Here is a 23,621-nt window from a genome sequence, read left to right on the forward strand (position 1 = left end):
CTGGAGTCCAATAGTAGCCCCAGGTACTCCAGACGCTGAGTCGGTACCACCACCGACTTCATTAGGTTCAACAGCCACCCAAACGCTTGCGGGGTCTGCAAGGTGATCGCCACATCATCCTCTAATTCTGAGGCGGAAGAATCTCTCAGGAGGAGATCATCTAGGTAACCCACGATAGCAATCCCGTGTTGTCTCAACAACGCCAACACCGGAGCCAGTACTTTGGTAAAGACTCAGGGGGCTGATGCCAGGCCAAAGGAAAGAGCCACAAACTGGTAATGGGCTTCCCCGACTGCCAAACGCAGAAACTTTTGATGCCGAAGGCATAAGGGTATGTGCAAGTGGGCATCCTGAATGCCCAAGGATGCCAGGAAGTCCCCTTGATGGAGTGCAGTGACTACTGAGAGAACTGATTTCATTCTGAACCTTTGCACTTTTACAAAGTGATTGAGGGCTTTTAAGTCCAAGATTGGACGTACCCCTTCCTTCTTGAGAACCACAAACAGATTGGAGTAGAACCCCTGGAAGCGCTCCGATTCCGGAACTGGTACGATCACCCCCTGATTCAGCAAGTCCCTCACTGCCCCTATGTCAGGAAATTAGTAGACCAGACTGTGTGGACTGCACAGAGGAAACCAGAAACACACGTAAGTGAATAATAATGGTGTTTATTTACATAGGTGATAAGTAAGTGAATATAACAGTGCAACAACCAACCCAAACCCACAAACAACAATGATATATACAAATAATGGGAAATACCAGAATCGGAAAACAAAAGCCAGGCCGAGGTCATACACAGGGGGGTCAGCAGATGGGTAAGGATGGGGAATCAACAGGACAGGGGGAGGACGAATGGATGGATGGGCTGTAGAACAGGGATCCAAGGCAAACAGGAGGGACAGGTCCAGGATGGGGTCAGGTACAGGCTCAGGGTCAAATACAGGCTCAAGGTCAGGATAGCAGGCTCAAGGTCAGAATCCAGGGAGAGAGATACCAAGGCAAGCATGCATGGGCTTGTCGAGTATTTATAAGACTCCAGTAATTGTCCTCAAGTAACACCTGAGTGCAGGAAGTGTTGCCTGCTCCATACTGCCAGGATCCGTCCGCTGGTGGACACCAGTACTGCGGCCCAATGATGACATAACACCAGCAGGGAAAGTCTCTCCTGACAGTTACAAACTGCCAGGAGACACCTGCTGGTGGACCTTAGCACTGCACGCCAAATGATGGATCTTACCAGCGGATGGACCCTTTCCTGACACCCTAACAGGGCCTCCCGGCGAACCCGGGACACGGGTATGCTGGAGGGGAAGAATCTGTTTGACGGCCAAGAGAGAAATGCTATTTGGTAGCCTGTAGAAATCAGGTCGCAGACCCATTGGTCAGATAACCGGGAGGTCCAACGGGCTGCAAACTCCCAAAGGTGACCCCCCACCCGAGATGTGGGTGGGGGCAGACCTTCATGCGGTAGCACTTTTGTTTGCAGGCTTGTTAGGCTTGCGTTTCCAGGGACGCTTCTGACCATCCGTGGGCGTCCTGTTGGGCTGGGGTCGTTTTGCTGAAGCACCGGGCGGAAGAAAAAAACGTTTGTGAGCGGAAAAGGAGGGCCCTTGCCTGCGGCGTGGCTCCTTAGCCTTCCTGGCCTGTGGGAGTAGTGTACTCTTACCACCCGTGGCATTTTTAATAATGTCATCCAACGAGGCTCCAAAGAGCCAGTCGCCAAGGAAGGGAAGATCCGTCAGGGCTTTCTTGGATACCTGGTCAGTGGACCAGCATTTCGGCCAAATAAGCTGACACTGAGGCCCTGGATAACATAGGGAGAGTATCCAGGGCCGCGTCACAAACGTACTTAAGGCCATGCACTAGTTGATCTGCTAACTCCACGCAGACAGGGGAGGCATTCTGGTCTCCCAATTCACGGCGCAAAAGTTTTATCCACTCAGTCAGTGTCTGCGACACCAGTGCGGATGCCAGTACAGGTCGCACGGCTGACCCCACAACCGTAAACAAGGAACGAGGCACTGCTTCAGCCTTCCTGTCCGTGGGATCCTTGAATGCAGGAGTCCCCTTAACCGGGATCGTGGTTACTTTATTTAACCTAGACAATGGGTGGTCCACGACCGGAGGAGCTGACCACTTTTTGAGAAGGCTTTCCCCCATTCCCTGTAGATGAACTTGTCAAAATAAGTCGAATACGGAATCACCTTAGGTGAACGTGCTGGCTTGTGGGACCCAAAAGGGACCGGTACATCAGCAGAGGAATCCGCTGGCTCCTGAATCTTCAGGGTATCACGCACAGCTGTGATAAGTGCTCCAAGAAGCGCCTTGTCGCACCCGGACCCTGACGGGGAATCATCCTCACTGTCCGAACGGTCCTGGTCAGCCACTTCTGATAGGTCAGAGAAGGGGTCTCCACTGCTCTGACTGGTTACATTTTTTTAGTTACAGTGGAGGTTTAGGACAAAATTATTGCTCTGGCTCCAACGTTCGCGTCGACACCTCACATGTATGGTTTGAACACCGTTTTTATATGTGTACAAATTGTTTTACAGAAATAGGATATGTTCTATGACATGACCACAAGAGGGCAATCATCCACTGGAATGTAATGTAAATGTAATGTAATGTAAAATATATATGTAATGTAAAAGTAGATAGATACAGTAGATAGATATATATAGATATAGATAGATATTGAAGTACTTTCGAGTCGATTCTTCTAACACACACAAAAATTTAATGTTTCCTTTAACTACTTGCCACCCAGGCCAATTCTGACATTTCTCTCCTACATGTAAACATCATCATTTTTTTGGTAGAAAATTACAGGGAACCCCCAAACATTATATATGTTTTTTTAGGAAAGCCCCTAGGGAATACAATGGCGGTTGTTACAGATTTTTTTTCTTGCATGGTATTTGCGCAGCAATCTCTCAAACGAGTTCTTTTTGGGAAAAAAAAAACTGTTTTGTGCTTTAAAAAAACAAACTGTAAAGTTAGCCCAATGTTTCTGCATATTGTGAAAGATGAAGTTATGCTGAGTAAATCGATTCCTAACGTGTCACGCTAAAGTTTTTGCTACTTAAAAATCCCCATAAGCGACGCTTGAAATTTTTTTACTGGTTACATTTTTTTAGTTACAGTGGAGGTTTAGGACAAAATTATTGCTCTCGCTCCAACGTTCGCGTCGATACCTCACATGTATGGTTTGAATACCGTTTTCATATGTGGGCAGGACTTACATATGCGTTTGCTCCTGCATGCGTGCACATGAAGACATGTTAATTAATGTTTATTATATTATATATTCTTTTTTTATTTTTTTTACTTTGACACTTTTTTGAAAAAAAAAAAAATTGATCACTTTTATTCCTATTGTTAACATCCCTTGTAATAGGAATATGACATGTCATGTCCTCTTTACAGTGAGATATAGGGTCAATAAGACCCCACATCTCACCACTAGGCTGGGAAGCCTGAAATAAAAAAAAAAAGTTAAACCGTTCACGGCTTCTCAGCCGAGGTGGCACCGTTTTTTTGAATGCGGAGGCCGGGCATGACGTCATAACATCGCGTTCGGCCTCTAACGTTCATAGAGACTCCGGCAAAATCTCTATGATCAATATCCGGGGCCGGCGGATCCTGTCTCCGACTCACCGATCGTAGCGTTGAGTCGGTAGAAGTGGCGGGAGGGGGGGTCGCCGCTATAATCATTCTTATGGTGTAGGGAATCGCAGGCTGAAAACAGTAATATCTGAATGATGTCTGTAGCTACAGGCATCATTCAGTTATCCCAGCTCAGTCCATAATGTCATATGATGGTGGGCGGGTGGCAACAGGTTAAGATGTACTTAATGTTAACATGTTAACTCCAGAGCTCTTGAATGAAGCCCAATCAAACCCTCAAAATGTGTTACTGTAATGCAGCCAGGCTGATAAATGCTGTCACAAGGGTTCAATTATGCTGTGTTGCATCAATCTAGAGAGGTGGTCAGTGGCTCTCGTACACAAAGCAGTAGCCTGGCTCTGCTGCAGACAAACAGTGCTGTTATTACCTGAGCAGTTTCGGCCACTCTCTGGGGGGATCATCTGGGAAACAAATAGACCGCTGCTTTGTATAAGAGAGCCAGGGTCTAACTTTATATATTGCTGCAGCACTTACCAGTTAAATATAAGTATTACTTAAAAACATACTTGCCTAGAAGGCTGCACCAATCCCAGCTGCAGCTGTCCTTCACCTCCTCTAAAACTGAGAACTGAGTAATCAAACAACACTGGTCACTAAGTTCTTGGCCTTCTGCCTGCAGAGAACCAGTGACTGTCAGTCATAGGCTCTCTGCTCTGCCCCTCCAGCGCTCACTGGTGTACCAGGCTGTGGAGGGAGCGGCTGGCTCAGTCCCCCATTGGCTTGCTGAGAAGCTGAGCTGATGCTCAGGTTTTCAGGGTGGATCTCAACTGTAAATTTGGGATAATTTCTGAGCCTGGACCGGCTGAGTGATGTCTACAGAAGGAGTGCTCAAGCCCAATGGAATGTGTCAAAGGAAATGTTGATTGTCCAAGACAGAATGGGAGGTGGAAAGTTGTGGAACCACCCTGTTAATAGACCATCAACATGAGCCTTGACATACTCTATGGTGAATTAAAGGGGCCCTAAAAGATATTCTTATTCTCTAAAAATAATCTATACACTTCCACTATCTAATTTCTCTATAATCTTTTTTTTTTTATTAAATAATTTTTACTGTTTTTTCTGACTCCTTGTAATGTCCTCCATAAGATCCCAAACATCTCCTATTTCTCCTCGCTTCTGATTGTTTGTAACAAACAGTGCACATTAGTTGTGGCAATGTATGTAAGGGTAGGGGGTTGGTAGCTGTTTGTCACATCCTCCACGTTTCCCTCCTCGTTGGGCTCCAAGCAAGGGACCCGAGAGGCTTATCCTGGGGTGGCCTACCCCTATACTAGGCACTTTGTACAGGGTCCCTTTATTACACATGGGGTACCTTTTGCTTTGTGTCATTTTCATCAATGCCTTGGGACAAGGCTGAGGCTGCATACTCGACCTTCAGGCTGTCCTCTACTCTTAGGCTCGATTCACATCTATGCATGTTGCTTTTGAGCGTTTTTGCAGTGCTTTTTGCGGTGCTTGCCGCGTTTTTGGACACGCGTTTTTACCTCGATTTTGCGTTTTTTTTACACTGTGGTTGCTTAGCAACCAGATATATACAGTGAAAAAAAAGAACGCAAAAAGCAAATCGCGGCAAAATCGTGGCAAAAACGCGGTAAAAACGCGGTACTTGCGTTTTTGATGCAGGTCCATTGACTTCTATTACATGCAAAACGCTGCATTTTGCATGAAAAAAAGTTCCCGACCCTTTCCAAAAACGCAGAGGCACAAAAATGTGAACATGTTCCATAGGAACCCATGTTAAAAAATTTCCTTGCATTTCTGCAAAATGCATCAAAAATCGCATAGTGTGAATCGAGCCTTAGGCTGGATTCACACCTATGCATTTTTAGTGCTTTTTGCATTTTGCAGATTTGCACAACAGAAAGTGTTCCATAATAAACCATGGTAAATGGACTGTAGTGCAAATCTGCAAAATGCAAAAAGCACTAAAAATGCATAGGTGTGAATCTAGCCTTAGGGCCAGGTCACGCCAGATGCAATTCCGTGCGCGTTTTTGTTTTGTATTAAAAATGCATGCACAGTGTTTTCCATATATTCCAATGGCTCTAGCTCACACCAATGCAGTCAGTTCCAGTCAGTTTGTTTTCCAGGAAACTGACTGGAACTGACTGCACTGGTGTGAACTAGAACCATTGGAATACATGGAAAACACTGTGCATGCATTTTTAGGGCCAGTTCACACCACAAAAATACAAAAAAAATGTTCTGGATCAGTTTTTGCTTGTAGTGCACACCATACGCAGTTCCAGTGTGTTTTTGATACAATTTGCAAGGTTCCAGTACAGCAGTTCTGTGCAGAAAAAATGCAGCATGCTTTACTTTTTTTTCTACACCGGAAACTGACTGCACTGGTGTGAACTAGAGCCATTGGAAAACATGAAAAACACTGCATGAATTTGTAGTGCAGAAAAAAGTGCACGGAACTGCATCTGGTGTGAACTAGCTCTAAGAAATGAATTTACACCATGTGCACTTGCACTTGTTCTTAAGTTAATTCTTGGGTCCCCCGTGACAGTTTACACCTTCTCTGTAATATGCATTTAGGAGGGACATGCTGAGCCCTGTCCACATCCAAATGTCCAGCATTTTCCACTACCATTCCACAGTAGTGAAGTGAGCCCTGCCATGCTCCACACGTGCACTTAACTTCTGTACCTCTGTACAAGAAGGGGACTTGGCGGTGCTGATCTGCTCCCATTGCTTTGGGAGGCAGACCGATGTGGAAGGAGTGGCAACAATATCCCCCTCGCTGCTAGTAGCCACAACTTCCGACAACTTCCGTTACCTGTAAGGACTGTATTTATTTTGCGTATAACACTCTCTTTTGCACCATAAAAATCAGGTGCAAATAGTGTTTGCGTGTTTTACACCAATACTTAAATTTTAGCTGCCTCGGAGGGAACATGGAGGGGGGTGGGACAAGCGCCATCAGATTACATACAGCGAGAATCTCCTGTTTACTTGGTGGCCTCTGTAATAGGAAGTCAATAGATGGCAATGGCGAGGCTGCTGTATTGATGGCAATGGTGAGGCTGCATTGAAGTGGACTAATAAGGCAGCATTGATGGCACTTGTGAAGTTGCATATGGGCATTGATCAGGCTGCATTGATGGCAATGATTAGGCTGCAGATGGGTACTGACCCTTATTTTGCTTCAAAGTTCCTTATTTAAAAAAATGTTTTCCCTCAAACTTCCCTCTTAAAATTAATGTGCGTGTTATACGCCTGTGCGTGTTATATGTCGATAAATACGGTAACCATTTGCATCTTCACACTACTTCACTCTACACCGATGGCTTCATACCCAAATGTGTTTAAGACCCACTCCATAGACTATGTGTGCCAGTTACTTGCATTACACCCATTTCAGTAACTTTAGGCATGGCAGGGACAACATTTCAAACGCTTTACTTAGAAAGGTACAAAGAGAATTACAGAGTCCAACATTCAAAGGTATAATTCTTCCCTAATTCTAACTACAGGCTGTGCACTGCCCCGGCATACCTGCAAAAGTAGTGATTGTGTAACACAGAGTCCAACAGAGGCATTCCCCTAGAGCTTGTGTCTTCAGGGTGAACCCCAGGCTCTGATGACTTTACAGTACATCCAAGCAGTGATGAGTGACACCCTCCTGCTCCTTGCTGGTGTCATTCGCCATCTCTCTCCCATATGTGTCTCGGTCTTAACTCTCCACTAGACCCTTGTCGGGAACACGCTGTTGGAGATAACTCGAACCCGAAACGACCTCAACTGCTCTTTTAGGGGACTCTGGCTCCACATCTGCAAGCAAGCTCTCTGTACCGGAATCCAGTCCCAATATATATCACAGACTTAGTAGGCCCGACCCAGAGAAGAACCCACCAAAATACCAAAAAATCGGGAAATGTATGAACTTCTACCCTCCTGGCCGGAACAGCATCTAACTAGTTTTGTAACCTGCTTACATTCACACTGCTCTATGCATATCCATAGTCGATAGTCCCTAGTCAATATCAGGAGTGAGCGAGAGAAGGTGGTAATGTTCCTACATTCAGTGGGACCATAAAAAATGAACATAGCCACCCTTTAACAGGAAATTGGATTACAGCAAAATACATACATGGATGGATTTATTTTTATTTTTTTAAAGTAGCATCATCTTAAGGTGACTATGCTACCTGTGTGGATATGCATGCTGGATTATGTTCCTGACAGGGAGGTAAAGTCTGCTGTCTGTATGAAAGAGGCCTAGCCTGGCTTTTTTTTTTTTTGACTCAGAGAACAATCTGCAGTAGTAAACATAGTTCAGAATACAAACAAAACCCCTTGTTAAAGGAGGCTCATCAAATTACAGTAGGAGGAATTCTTATGTGGCCCATAAGATTTTATGCAAGCAGTAAACAAAATGTACATGAAACCAAAAGCTACCCTGGCTGTTACCATTAAGGATAACAAAAAATAGATAAATGCAATTTTTTTTGCAGGTAAACAAAGTATGCATTTATTATTTTTTGTGTTTTTTGTTAGGAGCCGCTAAAGAGTTGCATCCCTGATCAGCAGATTGTGGGAGTCCTGCAGACTGTCTATGTAGCTGTCTGCCATACCTCCAATATAGGTAGGCAGTTACATACTGACAGGAAGACTCAATGAACTACTACAGCGCTCAAAAGCTCCCTGGTAGTTCATTAAGAACTACAAGCCGACAGCCGTAAACAGAACACTGTGAATGAACGATGCAGTCAGGTGGACAGGAACCCCGCACAGCCGCTATTTTTTTAGATTGTGACAGCGAGCGGGTGAAGAAGATTCCCCACTCGCTGTCAAAATGGGGGATCTGAGGGGTGTTGTGGCTGGTGAATCTGTAACATGTTACATGCTACACCTTGAATATAGGTGTAACATCTAACATGTTGCAAAAGGTGAACATATCAGCATGACAACCTGGAGTTAGGGGTACCTGAAGATTGGAGTTTATTATTAAACACCGGAGAGTGACCTTACCACTGGTCGATGCACATCCCAGAATCCCCTTTCTTGGCTGTCCAGAATTTTCCTTTCAGTTTTATCTTTTTTTCTGTCAATCCTATGAAAGAAACATGAATCAATTGGCTTAACATAATAAAGTCAGAATATTTTGTCATTTTTCACCCAGGGATGTTTGTTTCTGCATGCAGAAAAGGTATAATGAAATATGTATACATAAATGTTCTTGTGAGAAGGCAACAAAAAGTTTTGTAATATTACTGAAAGGAAAAATATTCTAAAGAAGTCTAGAAAATACTAGTTTCCCCTTGTCACGTTGATTCATTGGTCACAGACCTATAATAAATATGCCGACTAGTAGCTCGGACTTCAGTGTGACTTTTGTGATAAGTTACTCTGGGTCACTGTCTCAAAGTACTGAAGCCCAAACCGTAAGGACAACTAGCACTTTTTTTTAAAGAAAAGCTGCATATTTAAAATTAAATCCTGAATCAAAAACAGAGCTTGTGCTTTGCGCTGTGTTTGAAAACATGGAAAAGCATCTCTTGCACTATTTGGGTACAATTATTTAATAGGTCCCATGTACCGACATATGATGCCAAAACCCAATTCCAAAAACAAGAAAGTCTTATGATAATCTCATGTAATAATGAACTTCTATGACATCATCTACAGTGGGGAAAATAATTATTTGATCCCCTGTAGATTTTGTACGTTTGCCCACTTATATAGAAATTAACAGTCTTTAATGTTTTATCATAGGTGTATTTTACATGATAGAAACAGAATATCAGCCGAAAAATCCCAAAAAAACACAATACAGATGTTATAAATTGAGTCGCATTTCAGTGAGTAAAATAAGTATTTGATCCCCAAGCAAAACACGACTTAGTACTTGGTGGAGAAACCCTTATTGGCAAGCACAGAGGTAAGACGTTTCCTGTAGTTGGTTATCAGGTTTGCACACATCTCAGGAGGGATTTTGGTTCACTCTTCTTTACAGATCTTCTTAGAATCCTTATAGTTTCTTGGCTCTCACTTGGCAACTCAAAGTTTCAGCTCCCTTCATAAATTTTCTATAGGATTATCGGCACAAGTGGCTGCATATGATGGGAAAAAGTGGCTGCATTTGACGGGCACAAATGGCTGCATATGACGGGTACAAGTGTTTGCATATGACGGACACACTTGTGGCCATCATATGCAGTCACTGTGCCCCATCATATGCAGCCACTTGTGTCCATTACATGCAGCCACTTGTGTCCATCATACACAATCACTTGTGCAATATCATATGCAGCCACTGTCCCCCATCATATGCAGCCACTGTCCCCCATCATATGCAGCCACTGTCCCCCATCATATGCAGCCACTTGTGCCCATCATCATATGCAGCCACTTGTGCTCATCATATGCAGCCACTTGTGCCAATCATATGCAGCCACTTGTACCCGTCATATGCAGCCATTTGTGACCATAAAATGCACCCACTTGTGCTCATCATATGCAGCCACTTGTGCCCCATCATATGCAGCCACTTGTGCCCCATCATATGCAGCCACTTGTGCCCCATCATATGCAGCCAGTTGTGCTCATCATATGCAGCCACTTGTGCCCATCATATGCAGCCACTTGTGCCCATCAAATGCAGAAAAAGTGGCTGCATTTGACGGGCATAAATGGCTGCATATGACGGGTACAAGTGTTTGCATATGACGGACACACTTGTGGCCATCATATGCAGCCACTGTGCCCCATCATATGCAGCCACTTGTGTCCATTATATGCAGCCACTTGTGTCCATCATACACAATCACTTGTGCCCTATCATATGCAGCCACTGTCCCCCATCATATGCAGCCACTTGTGCCCATCATCATATGCAGCCACTTGTGCTCATCATATGCAGCCATTTGTGACCATAAAATGCAGCCACTTGTGCTCATCATATGCAGCCACTTGTGCTCATCATATGCAGCCACTGTCCCCCATCATATGCAGCCACTTGTGCCCATCATCATATGCAGCCACTTGTGCTCATCAAATGCAGCCACTTGTACCCATCATATGCAGCCATTTGTGACCATAAAATGCAGCCACTTGTGCTCATCATATGCAGCCACTTGTGCCCCATCATATGCAGCCAGTTGTGCTCATCATATGCAGCCACTTGTGCTCATCATATGCAGCCACTTGTGCTCATCATATGCAGCCACTTGTGCCCATCATATGCAACCACTTGTGCCCATCAAATGCAGAAAAAGTGGCTGCATTTGACGGGCATAAATGGCTGCATATGACGGGTACAAGTGTTTGCATATGACGGACACACTTGTGGCCATCATATGCAGCCACTGTGCCCCATCATATGCAGCCACTTGTGTCCATCATACACAATCACTTGTGCCCTATCATATGCAGCCACTGTCCCCCATCATATGCAGCCACTTGTGCCCATCATCATATGCAGCCACTTTTGCTCATCATATGCAGCCATTTGTGACCATAAAATGCAGCCACTTGTGCTCATCATATGCAGCCACTTGTGCTCATCATATGCAGCCACTTGTGCCCCATCATATGCAGCCAGTTGTGCCCATCATATGCAGCCACTTGTGCCCATCATATGCAGCCACTTGTGCCCATCATATGCAGCCACTATATGCAGCCACTTGTGCCCATCAAATGCAGAAAAAGTGGCTGCATTTGACGGACACAAATGGCTGCATATGACAGGTACAAGTGTTTGCATATGACGGACACACTTGTGGCCATCATATGCAGCCACTGTGCCCCATCATATGCAGCCACTTGTGTCAATTATATGCACCCACTTGTGTCCATCATACAAAATCACTTGTGCCCTATCATACGCAGCCACTGCCCCCCATCATATGCAGCCACTTGTGCCCATCATCATATGCAGCCACTTGTGCTCATCATATGCAGCCACTTGTGCTCATCATATGCAGCCACATGTGCCAATCATATGCAGCCACTTGTACTCGTCATATGCAGCCATTTGTGACCATAAAATGCACCCACTTGTGCTCATCATATGCAGCCACTTGTGCCCCATCATATGCAGCCAGTTGTGCTCATCATATGCAGCCACTTGTGCCCATCATATGCAGCCACTTGTGCCCATCATATGCAGCCACTTGTGCCCATCAAATGCAGCCAATTGTGCTCATAAAATGCAGCCACTTGTGCCCATCAAATGCAGCCACTTGTGCCCATCAAATGTAGCCACTTGTGCCCATCATATGCAGCCACCTGTGCCCATCATATGCGGCCACTTGTGCCTATCATATGTGGCCACTTGTGTCCATCAAATGCAGCCACTTGTGCCCATCATATGCAGCCACTTGTGCCCATCATATGCAGCCACACTTGTGCCCCATCAAATGCAGCCACTTGTGCCCATCAAATGCAGCCACTTGTGCCCATCATATACAGCCACTTGTGCCAAGGATATGCAGCCACTTGTGCCGGGTTCCATGCAGCCAGGCACATCCCCCAGCTCAGCTGTCACTTCACTAACCATGCCCCCCCCCAAGGCCGGTCCGGCGGCACTTACCGCTCGTGTGGAGGGGTTCTGCTCCTCTCCTGGAGTGACGAGGCTCTCCTCGGCGGGAAGCGGCTATGGTTCCAGTGTCCACTCGGCTCCTCAAGCTTCCTCTGCCATGTCTCCTCTTCCTCCAAAGCATTAGGCATCCAATAGGATCGCTTTGGCCAATCGCCCCAAGCTCACCCTATTTTGAAGCCTATTGGAGCCTCTGGCTCTATTCACATGCTTCAAAATACACACCCCTGCCTATCCCCGACATAGTATTTCATGCTTCCTGAAAGGGGTCCAGGCACATGAATAGGGAGGGCGGCGGAGGTGTCAGAGGGGGGTGGCGCTCGTGCGCCCACAATGCACGGGCCGCCGTTGTGTACCAAGATGGGCGTCACAGCACTTGTATACTGGAGAAAGTTTGAATTGTTATTGATTGTCTCTCATCATTTATTTGTTTTACCAGGCTGCCAGCAATTACCAATGCAATCATTTTATTGCCACTGCATGCCCACCGGTTCCACCTATCATTGCCCGTAAGTGCCATCCATCAGTGCCCATAAGTGCCACCTATCAGTGCCCATAAATGCTAATTATCAGAGCCAGCATATCAGTGCTACCTATCAGCGCCAGCCACTATTGCTGTATATCAGTGCCCATCAGTCAGTGTCACCTATCAGTACTGCAAATCAGTGCCCATCAGTCAGTGCCACCTATCAGTGCCGATCAGTCAGTGCCACCTATCAGTGCCCATCAGTCAGTGCCACCTATCAGTGCCAGCCAATAGTGCTGCATATCAGTGCCCATCAGTCAGTGCCACCTATCAGTGTTGCAGGGATATTATTAGTCGGTATTGTGCTGTGAAAACTGTCATGACATTAAAAAAAGTATTGGTAATCGGTAGCTGTCCTCATCCCCACCCCCTTTCCCGACCATCCGGGCTGCGTGCTAGGATAAGGGTCTGATATGGACCTAGGGGGGACCCCCACATCGTTTTTTCAGCGTAGGGCTTCCCCCTCAACGACATTGACTTCCTTCGCTAGTCCAAGCACGCAGCCCGGCCAGTCAGGAAAGGGGGTGGGGACAAGCGAGCGCCCCCCCCTCTCCTGAGCCGTACCAGGCCGCGTGCCCTCAACACACAAGGGTTAAAAATAGTTTATTGCACAGCTCTGGGGGTCCTCTTCCGTCTTGGGGGGTCTTCTCGCCGGACTCCTCTTCTATATTCTGCTAGCTCTTTTACTAGCGCAGGAGCCCGGCTTTCTTATTCTTCGCTGCCCGGGGGTCTTCTTCTAACTTTGGGGTCTTGTCTCCCTCTTCGGTTCTTCTTGCCGGGCCTCCGCTCCTTCTTCCAGCTCTTTTACTGGCGGTGGCCCGGTCTTCTGTCGCTGTTGTCTTCAGCGCTTTCTGTTCTTCTGTTCTTCTCTTCTTGAGATGTTGCCTCGTCGCTGTCTCTGGCCACAATGATAGGGACGTGGTGCCTGGCGACTTATATAGGGACATCGCCGGGTGATGTCCCCGCCCATTATGATGTCAGTCCCAGAGGATGCTCCCCGCTTGAAATTTTCCAAATTTTGTCATATTACAAGCACAAATGTGACTGTATTTTATTGTGATTTTATGTGATAGACCAACACAAAGTGGCACATAATTGTGAAGTGAAAGGAAATGTTTTTCAAACATTTTTTTACAAATAAATATCTGAAAAGTGTGGTGTGCATTTGTGTTAAGCCCTCCTGAGTCAATACTTTGTTGAACCACCTTTCGCTGCAGTTACAGCTTCAAGTCTTTTTGGGTATGTCTCTACCAACTTTTCACATCTAGAGTGAAATTTTTCCCATTCTTCTTTGCAAAATAGCTCAAACTCTGTCAGACTGAATGGAGAGCATCTGTGAACAGCAATTTTCAAGTCCTGCCACAGATTCTTAATTGGATTTAGGCCTGAACTTTGACTCGGCCAGTCTAACACATGAATATGCTCCAATCTAAACCATTACATTGTAGCTCTGGCTGTATGTTTAGGGTCATTGTCCTGCTGGAAGATGAACCTCTGCCCCAGTCTCAAGTCCTTTGCAGACTTTAACAGGCTTTCTTCTAAGATTGCCCTGTATTTGGCTCCACCCATCTTCCAAACATCTCTGACCAGCTTCCCTGTCCCTGCTGAAGAAAAGCATCAACACAACATGATGCTGACACCACCATGTTTCACAGTTGGAATGGTGTGTTCAGGGTGATGTGCAGTGTTTTTTTCCACCACAAATAGCGTTTTGCTTTTGGGCCAAAAAGTTCAATTTTGGTCTCATCTGACCAGAGCACCTTCTTCCACATGTTTACTGTGCCCCTGCAAACTCCAAATGGGACTTCTTATGGTTTTCTTTCAACAATGGCTTTCTTCTTGCCACTCTTTGATAAAAGCCAGATTTGTGGAGTACACGACTAAGCCCTTGTACACACGGTCGGACATTCTGCCAACCAAATCCGTTGGATTTTGTCCGACGGATTTTGTCTGACGGATTGTGTCCGAAACTGTTGCATACACACGGTCGGACCAAGTTGTCGGAAAATCCGATCGTTCAGAACGTGATGATGTTATTTCGTTACCAATAGCTTTGTTGTAGGAATTTGATCTGAGCATGAGTGGCACTTTGTCCGACCAAAATTCTCTACACATGATTGGAGTATGTCTGATCGGACCAGTTTGTCAGAAAATATTTCCAACAAGTTGGAAAATTGGGTCCGACGGATATTCCGACGGAAACAGTCCGATGCATACCACACACAGTCGGATTATCCGACAAAACGGTCCGATAGGACACATTCCGTCGGAATCTCCGACCGTGTGTACAAGGGCTAATAGTTGTCCTGTGGACAGATTCTCTCACCTGATCTGTGGATCTCTGCTGCACCTCCATAGTTACCATGGGCCTCTTGGCTGCTTCTCTGATTAATTCTCTCCTTGCCCCGCTTGTTAATTTAGGTGGACAGCCATGTCTTGGTATGTTTGCAGTTATGCCATACTCTTTCCATTTTCGGATGATGGATTGAACAGTGCTCCGTGAGATGTTCAAAGCTTGGGATTTTTTTTTCTAACATAACCCTGCTTTAAACTTCTCCACAACTTTATCCCGTTCCTTGGTCTTCATGATGCTGTTTGTTCACTAAGGTTCTTTAACCACCTCAATACAGTGCACTTACACCCCCTTCCTGACCAGACCAATTTTCAGCTTTCAGCGCTCTCACAGTTTGAATGACAATTACTCAGTCATCCAACACTGTATCCATATGAAACTTGCGTCCTTTTTTCCACACAAATAGAGCTTTCTTTTAGTGGTATTTAATCACTAGGGGTTTTTTTATTTTTTGTGCTATAAATAAAATAAAATGTAAATTTTGTGAAGAAAATGCCTTTTTCTTTGTTTCTGTCATAAATTTTTGCTAATTAGTAATTTTTCTTCATAAATTTTGGCCAAAATTTATTCTGCTACCTATCTTTGGTAAAAATAACCCACATTAGTATATATTATTTGGTCTTTGTGAAAGTTATAGAGTCTACAAACTATGGTGCCAATCACTGAAAATTGATCACTTCTGATCAGGCCTTCAGTACATCAGGTGTATCTCATTTCTTGAGACACTAACAAGTCAGGAAAGCACAAATACCTCCCAAATGACCCCTTTTTACAAAGTAGACATTCCAAGGTATTAAGTAAGTAGCATGGTGAGTTTTTTTAAGTTGTAATTTTTTCCCACAATTCTTTGCAAAATGAAGATTTTTTTTTACAAAATTGTCATATTATCAGGTTATTTCTCACACACAGCATATGCATACAACAAATTACACCCCAAAATACATTCTGCTACTCTTCCCGAGTACGGCGATACCACATGTGTGAGACTTTTACACAGCCTGGCCACATAGAGAGCACCAACATTGATGTAGTACCTTCAGACGTTCTACGAGCAAAAATGACGCATCTCATTTCTCAACCACCTATTACACTTTTGAAGGCCCTGGAGTACCAGGTGTGAGGGGGTTCGCTCGGTAGCGGGTGTGTGTGACCCCCTGGATGGGTTCACAACACAAAGTCAGGCACAGCAGACAGCGGTGTAGGTGCAAAAAACAAAAGGTCCGGTTTATTTAGGCTACATGCAGTGATGCATATAACAGCCAAACAAAATAAAACAAGAAAATAAATCCTGGTCAGCTTGACCTCTAACTACACACGTAGACTCCCTGTCTAACAACTGGGTGCAGCCTTGTGCTGCCCCAGTCCCTGTCTCTATTGTAGGGGTTTGCCACACAGGCGTTAACTCACCGCACAGAACAGATCTCAGACTCCCCAGTCTATACACACAAAACTGGTTCCAGGATGGAGCATCTCCCTATGCATGCTGGGGTTTTTTGTAGAGGTCTTAATGAGCCCACTTACTTCAGCTGGGCTCATTAACTCTTCCCCTCTAATTGTAAAAGTCTGCATAAAGCCTGAATCTAGGACACACATATTTCCCATCCTTAATACAACCAGGTGATTTTACCTGCGTGCTGCCACATACCCCCCCCCTCTTGTTTCAACCTTGGGGTTGTAACACAAGCAGCCAGACACGCATGTATCCGAGACAAAGCATCCACATTCCCCATTTTAACACCAGGGCGATGCTTAACTGTAAAGTTAAATTCCTGTAGGGCCAGGAACCACCTATTTACCCTTCTATTGGTCTCCTTGTTTTGAGCCATCCACTTTAAAGGAGCGTGATCAGTCACCAGGTCAAAGTGCCTACCTAGCAGATAGTACCGAAGGGAATCTAGAGCCCACTTCACTGCTAAACATTCCTTCTCAATCGTGGAGTAATTTACCTCATGGGACTTCAACTTCCTGCTGAGGTAAATGACTGGGTGCTCTTCCCCGTTCCAGACCTGGGATAACACTGCTCCTAACCCAACGTCTGATGCATCAGTTTGTACAACAAAGTCCTTAGAGAAGTCTGGTGAGTACAACACTGGCTGGCTACATAAGGCTGTTTTTAAGGACTGAAATGCTTCCTCAGCCTCTGGGGACCATTTAACCATAACCGACTCTTTCCCTTTTGTCAGGTTGGTGAGGGGCACAGCCTGAGAAGCAAAATGTGGAATGAATCGTCGATAATAGCCAGCGATTCCCAGAAAGGCTCGTACCTGTTTCTTGCTGTTGGGACGTGGCCAACTCTGTATGGCCTCGACTTTATTGACTTGGGGTTTTATCACCCCCCTCCCAATAGTGTACCCAAGATATTTGGCCTCCTCCTGTCCAATGGTACACTTCTTTGGATTGGCCGTAAACCCAGCTTCCCGGATAGAGTCTAGGACTGCTTGTACTTTTGGCAAATGTGAGACCCAGTCTGTGCTATGGATAATCACATCATCCAGGTAAGCTGCAGCATATTTATGATGGGGCCTCAGAATCTTATCCATTTTCCGCTGGAATGTTGCCGGTGCATTCTGTAACCCAAACGGCATTCTCTTATATTGGAATGCCCCATCTGGGGTTACAAACGCAGTTTTCTCCTTGGCCGACTCGGCCAGGGGAATTTGCCAATACCCTTTGGTGAGATCAAGAGTTGTCATATATCGGGCTGTTCCCAGCCGGTCAACCAACTCATCTATACGTGGCATGGGGTAGGTGTCAAATTTTGTAACTTTATTTAATTGTCTAAAATCGTTACAAAACCGCCAGCTCCCATCAGGTTTGGGCACTAGTACAATAGGACTGGACCAGTCACTCTGGGACTCCTCTATCACACCCAATTCCAGCATCCTTTGAACCTCCCCACGTATTGCCTCCCGTCGGGCCTCTGGTATTCTATAAGGTTTTAGTTTTACCCTTTCTCCTGGCGGGGTGATAATGTCATGCTCTACGCCAGATGTTTGTCCCGGAAGCTCAGAGAAAATCTCTTTGTTACGAAGTACAAACTCTTTAACCTCCTGTTGTTGGGGTTTCGATAAGGTGTCTGCTATTCCAACCTCAGGAACTAAGCAATCAGGCTGTACTTGTGACAAAGTCTCTGCGACTAGGGATTCCCTATCCCTCCAGGCTTTCAGCAGATTGACGTGATAGATCTGCTCCGGCTTTCGCCTTCCTGGCTGTCTAACCCTGTAGTTCACCTCACTAATTTTTTCAATTACTTCATATGGACCTTGCCATTTGGCCAGAAATTTGCTTTCAACCGTAGGGACTAGCACCAAGACCCTATCCCCCGGGGAAAAAGTACGTGTCTTGGCCCCACGGTTGTACACTCTCTGCTGTGCTAACTGCGCTTGGGTTAAATGTTCCTTTACAATTGGCATTACCTGTGCAATTCTATCTTGCATCAGGGCGACATGCTCAATCACACTCCTGTGAGGAGAACTCTCATTTTCCCAAGTTTCCTTGGCGATATCCAGCAGCCCTCTTGGGTGTCTCCCATAGAGCAACTCGAAGGGTGAGAAACCCGTAGAGGATTGGGGTACCTCCCTAATGGCAAACATCAGATAGGGTATTAGACAATCCCAATTCTTTCCATCTCTATCCACCACCTTCTTTAACATTTGTTTTAGGGTTTTGTTGAATCTTTCAACCAACCCATCTGTTTGGGGGTGATACACAGATGTACGCAATTGCTTCACTTTGTACAACTTGCATAATTCTTTCATAACCCGGGACATAAAGGGTGTACCTTGGTCCGTAAGCAGTTCCTTACAAATACCCACGCGGCTAAAAACAAGGGATAGCTCTTTGGCTATGGTTTTGGCCGAGGTATTTCGGAGAGGAATTGCTTCCGGATAACGGGTGGCATAGTCCAATATAACCAAAATGTACTGATGCCCCCTAGCAGACTTCATTATCGGACCTACCAAATCCATTGCGATCCTCTCAAAGGGGACCTCAATGATAGGAAGAGGTACCAGTGGGTTACGGAAATGTGGCATAGGTGCCGACTTCTGACACACAGGGCAGGAGGAACAATAATTTTCTATTTCCTTCATGACCCCAGGCCAATAGAATCTCTGCAATACCCTCTCTCTGGTTTTCTCTGTCCCCAGATGACCTCCCAGAATGTGTCCATGAGCCAATTCTAACACCAACTTCCTGTAAGGTTTGGGCACTACAAGTTGCTCAATGGTTTCTTCTGCCCTTTGAGCCACTCGATATAGCAGGTCCCTTTCCATAGTGAAGTAAGGATAAGGGCAAGTCTTATCTGGGTTCACTAACTCGCCATCTATTTTCACCACATTTTCCCGTGCCTTTATTAGGGTGGGGTCTTTTAACTGTTCTGTGGCAAAATTTTCCCTGTGAACCTCAAGATCCGAAAACTCCACAGACGGCATGTTTTCATCTGAGGATGTTGGCTCCTCCCCAGTTTCTCGAGTTTCCCCCGCCAATACCGACAAGGGAAATTCAGGAGAGTCCTCACCACTCCCAGAGGAATTCTGGTCATCTTCCTGGTTTATAGGGGCACCAATGGGGGCCTCAGGACAATCCCAGAGTTCCCAGAATTTTGGAAAATCCCTTCCCACAATAGCATCATGTGGTAACTGAGACACTAACCCCACCTGATGAGAGAGGTTACCTTTGGGGGTCTCAAAAAACACTGAAGTTACAGGATACTCTCGGGTGTCCCCATGCACACAAATAACAGCCACCCTGTTCTTCCCAGAGACCTCTGTAGTAACTAATTCAGCTTTTATCAATGTTACCAGGCTACCTGAATCTAGCAACACATCAACATGTCTACCATTAATACACATTTTACATAAATGTTTCTCAGGTCCCCGAATGGCAGTGCATGCAACTGTCGCAAACAGCGACTGACGTCTCTCCCTTATAAAGTCACATTGCATAGGCTCATCCACAACTGGGCAATTGGCTGCAATATGTCCCTCTTGCCGGCAGCGGTAGCAAATAATTTTTTTCGCTGCCTCTTGCAGCATGGGCTTCCTGGGCTGCTCCCGCCAGACCTTAGGTAGAACTCCCACCCTCTCACTCTCTCCACCCTCACCCCTTGGAGTCATCTTACCCGCCACTGGGGATGATCTGGTCTTAGGGGGGAAAGTCCGTGAGTCCCTGGAAGAGGTGGTCAAGTTCTCTGTAGCCAAGTACCTCTCAACCAGATCCACAAGTTTATCTGCATTTTCTGGGTCTCCATGGCTTACCCATTTTTGGATGGCAGTAGGAAGAGCTCTCAGGAAACGATCCATAACCACACGTTCCACAATGTTTGGTGTGGTCAAAATCTCTGGCTGCAGCCACTTCCTGCTCAGGTGAATGAGATCATACATTTGAGACCTGGGAGGTTTTCCAACCTGAAAAGTCCAGTTATGCACACGCTGAGCCCGGACTGCCAGGGTGACACCCAGCCGTGCCAATATTTCTGCTTTTAGCACCACATAGTCTTTTGCTTGGTCAGGCTCTAGGTCATAATAAGCTTTCTGCGATTCCCCAGTTAACAGAGGGGCCACCAGTCCAGCCCATTGCTCCTTAGGCCACTTTTCCCTTTCAGCAGTCCTTTCAAATGTGGTCAAAAACACCTCCGGATCATCCTCTCCAGTCATTTTTGTCAGTAAACGGCTCACACCAAAGGTTGCGGTATTATTGTACCCACTTGCTTCATTAGTCTGCGGACGTTGCTGTATCAATGTCTCTATTTGCTGTTGAAAATTCTGCTCTTGCTTCTGCAACAGGTCTATGAAGCGGGCTTCAGATCGCTGCTGGGCTTGTTGCTGAGCTTCCAAACTCTGCTGCAAAGTTGCATTTGTCTGCTGCTGATTTGCATTTGCCTGCTGCTGGGCTTGTTGTTGAGCTGCAAGGCTCTTTTGTAAAGCTGCATTTGTTTGCTGCTGATTTGCATTTGCTTGCTGCTGGTTTGCATTTGCTAGAGCCAGCTGTCTCAGTATCTCCTCCATGCTGGCCTTAACAAAAAAAAAAAAAACTGCCAAAATTCTCCACCAACTGTGAGGGGGTTCGCTCGGTAGCGGGTGTGTGTGACCCCCTGGATGGGTTCACAACACAAAGTCAGGCACAGCAGACAGCGGTGTAGGTGCAAAAAACAAAAGGTCCGGTTTATTTAGGCTACATGCAGTGATGCATATAACAGCCAAACAAAATAAAACAAGAAAATAAATCCTGGTCAGCTTGACCTCTAACTACACACGTAGACTCCCTGTCTAACAACTGGGTGCAGCCTTGTGCTGCCCCAGTCCCTGTCTCTATTGTAGGGGTTTGCCACACAGGCGTTAACTCACCGCACAGAACAGATCTCAGACTCCCCAGTCTATACACACAAAACTGGTTCCAGGATGGAGCATCTCCCTATGCATGCTGGGGTTTTTTGTAGAGGTCTTAATGAGCCCACTAACTTCAGCTGGGCTCATTAACTCTTCCCCTCTAATTGTAAAAGTCTGCATAAAGCCTGAATCTAGGACACACATATTTCCCATCCTGAATACAACCAGGTGATTTTACCTGCGTGCTGCCACACAGGATAATGGAATTTCCCATAAAATGACCCCATTTTGGAAAGCAAACACCCCAACGTATAATCTGTGAGGCATAATGAGTCTTTTGAATGGTTAATTTTTTTCCAGAAGTTTTTGGAATATGTGGAAAAAAATTAAAACGCATTTTTTTCTACACAAAATTGTCAATTTATAAGATATTTCTAACACATAGCATGTATATAGCAAAAATTACACCCCAAAACACATTCTGCTACTCCTTCCGAGTATGGCGATACCACATGTGTAGGACTTTTACACAGCCTGGCCACATAGAGAGGCCAAACATTGAAGTAGTACGTTCAGGCATTCTAGGAGCATAAATGACACATCTCATTTCATTCCTACCTATCACACTTTTGAAGGTCCTGGACCACCAGGACAGTGAAATTACCCACAAAATGACCCCATTTTGGAAAGCAAATACCTCAACGTATATTCTATGAGACATGGGCTGCAAATAGGTACTCGGGTACTCTGATGGGCTGGAGATAGGTACTCTGGGACTCTGATGGCTTGGTGACAGGTACTCGGGTACTCTGATAGCCTGGTGACAGGTACTCGGGTACTCTGATGGCCTGGTGACAGGTACTCAGGTACACTGATGGCCTGGTGACTGGTATTTGGGAACTCTGAAGGGCGGTGACAGGAACTCATATGGACTGTGACAGGTACTCAGGTGAACTGTGACAGGTACTCGGGTACTCAGATGGACTGGGACAGGTACTCGGGTACTCAGATGGGCTGTGACAGGTACTCGGGTACTCAGATGGGCTGTGACAAGTACTCGGGTACTCGGATGAACCGTGACAGGTACTCGGGTACTTTGATGGGCTGTGACAGCTACTCGGGTACTCGGATGATCCGTGACAGGTACTCGGGTACTCTGATGGGCCGTGACAGGTACTCGGGTACTCTGATGGGCCATGACAGGTACTCGGGTACTCTGATGGTCCGTGACAGGTACTCGGGTACTCTGATGGGCTTGGACAGGTACTCGGTACTCTGATGGGCTGGGACAGGTACTCGGTACTCTGATGGGCTGGGACAGGTACTCGGGTACTCAGATGAACTGTGACAGGTACTCGGGTACTCAGATGAACTGTGACAGGTACTCGGGTACTCAGATGAACTGTGACAGGTACTCGGGTACTCAGATGAACTGGGACAGGTACTCGGGTACTCTGATGGGCTGGGACAGGTACTCGGGTACTCAGATGAACTGTGACAGGTACTCGGGTACTCAGATGAACTGTGACAGGTACTCGGGTACTCAGATGAACTGTGACAGGTACTCTGATGGACTGTGATTGACAGGTACTATGGGGGGTGGTGACAGGTCCTCTTTATTGGGGGGGCAATCAGTGTGCTTGATGTGTACTGTAGGCGGTAACGAGATGTTACCGCAATCTCCTCACACACGATCGGTGTGTGAGGAGGAGAACCCGGTAACATTTCGTTACCGCGGTTTGTTTACATTTTAGTGATCGGCTGTGAAAGGATCACAGCCGATCACGTGGGTAAACAGCCGGCCAATGGCTGTTTACCAGCATCAGTGACGAGCAGTGTTCCCGGGGAACACGCCGCCACCGACGTGCACGCGTAGCGCGCTCACGATCGCGCGCATGCGCCATGCAGTCGGGGTGTGACCATCTGTGATCGGCCGTGACTTCATCACGGCCGATCACGTGGTAAACAGCCATAACCAATGGCTGTTCACCCCCTTCGGTGGCGAGCGGTGTCTCCGTGACACGCCGCCACCGAAGAAAAAGGGATGCGCACGCACGATTGCGCGCATTCCCTGTTTAAACGGGAGGCCACAATAGCTGCGCCGCCTGGCCGTCATTTGACAGCCAGCAGTCAGCAACTAGTTAACAAACCTCTGAGTGCTTCACAGAACA

General features: G+C 46.1%; 1 protein-coding gene across 3 annotated transcripts in view; it reads right to left on the reverse strand.

Moving 5' to 3' along the window:
* Positions 1-23,621, reverse strand: part of RGS6 (regulator of G protein signaling 6) — a 796,961-nt gene that overhangs the window by 103,479 nt on the left and 669,861 nt on the right. For all 3 annotated transcript variants that reach the window (XM_077464598.1, XM_077464599.1, XM_077464600.1), the window contains one exon: positions 8,675-8,756. In XM_077464598.1, the coding sequence (XP_077320724.1) occupies positions 8,675-8,756 (82 nt within the window). The remainder of the gene's footprint in view (positions 1-8,674; positions 8,757-23,621) is intronic.

Source organism: Lithobates pipiens, unplaced genomic scaffold, assembly GCF_037356315.1.
Source record: "Lithobates pipiens isolate NorthernLeopardFrog02 unplaced genomic scaffold, aLitPip1_a1.2 Scaffold_30, whole genome shotgun sequence".
NCBI lineage: Eukaryota > Metazoa > Chordata > Amphibia > Anura > Ranidae > Lithobates > Lithobates pipiens.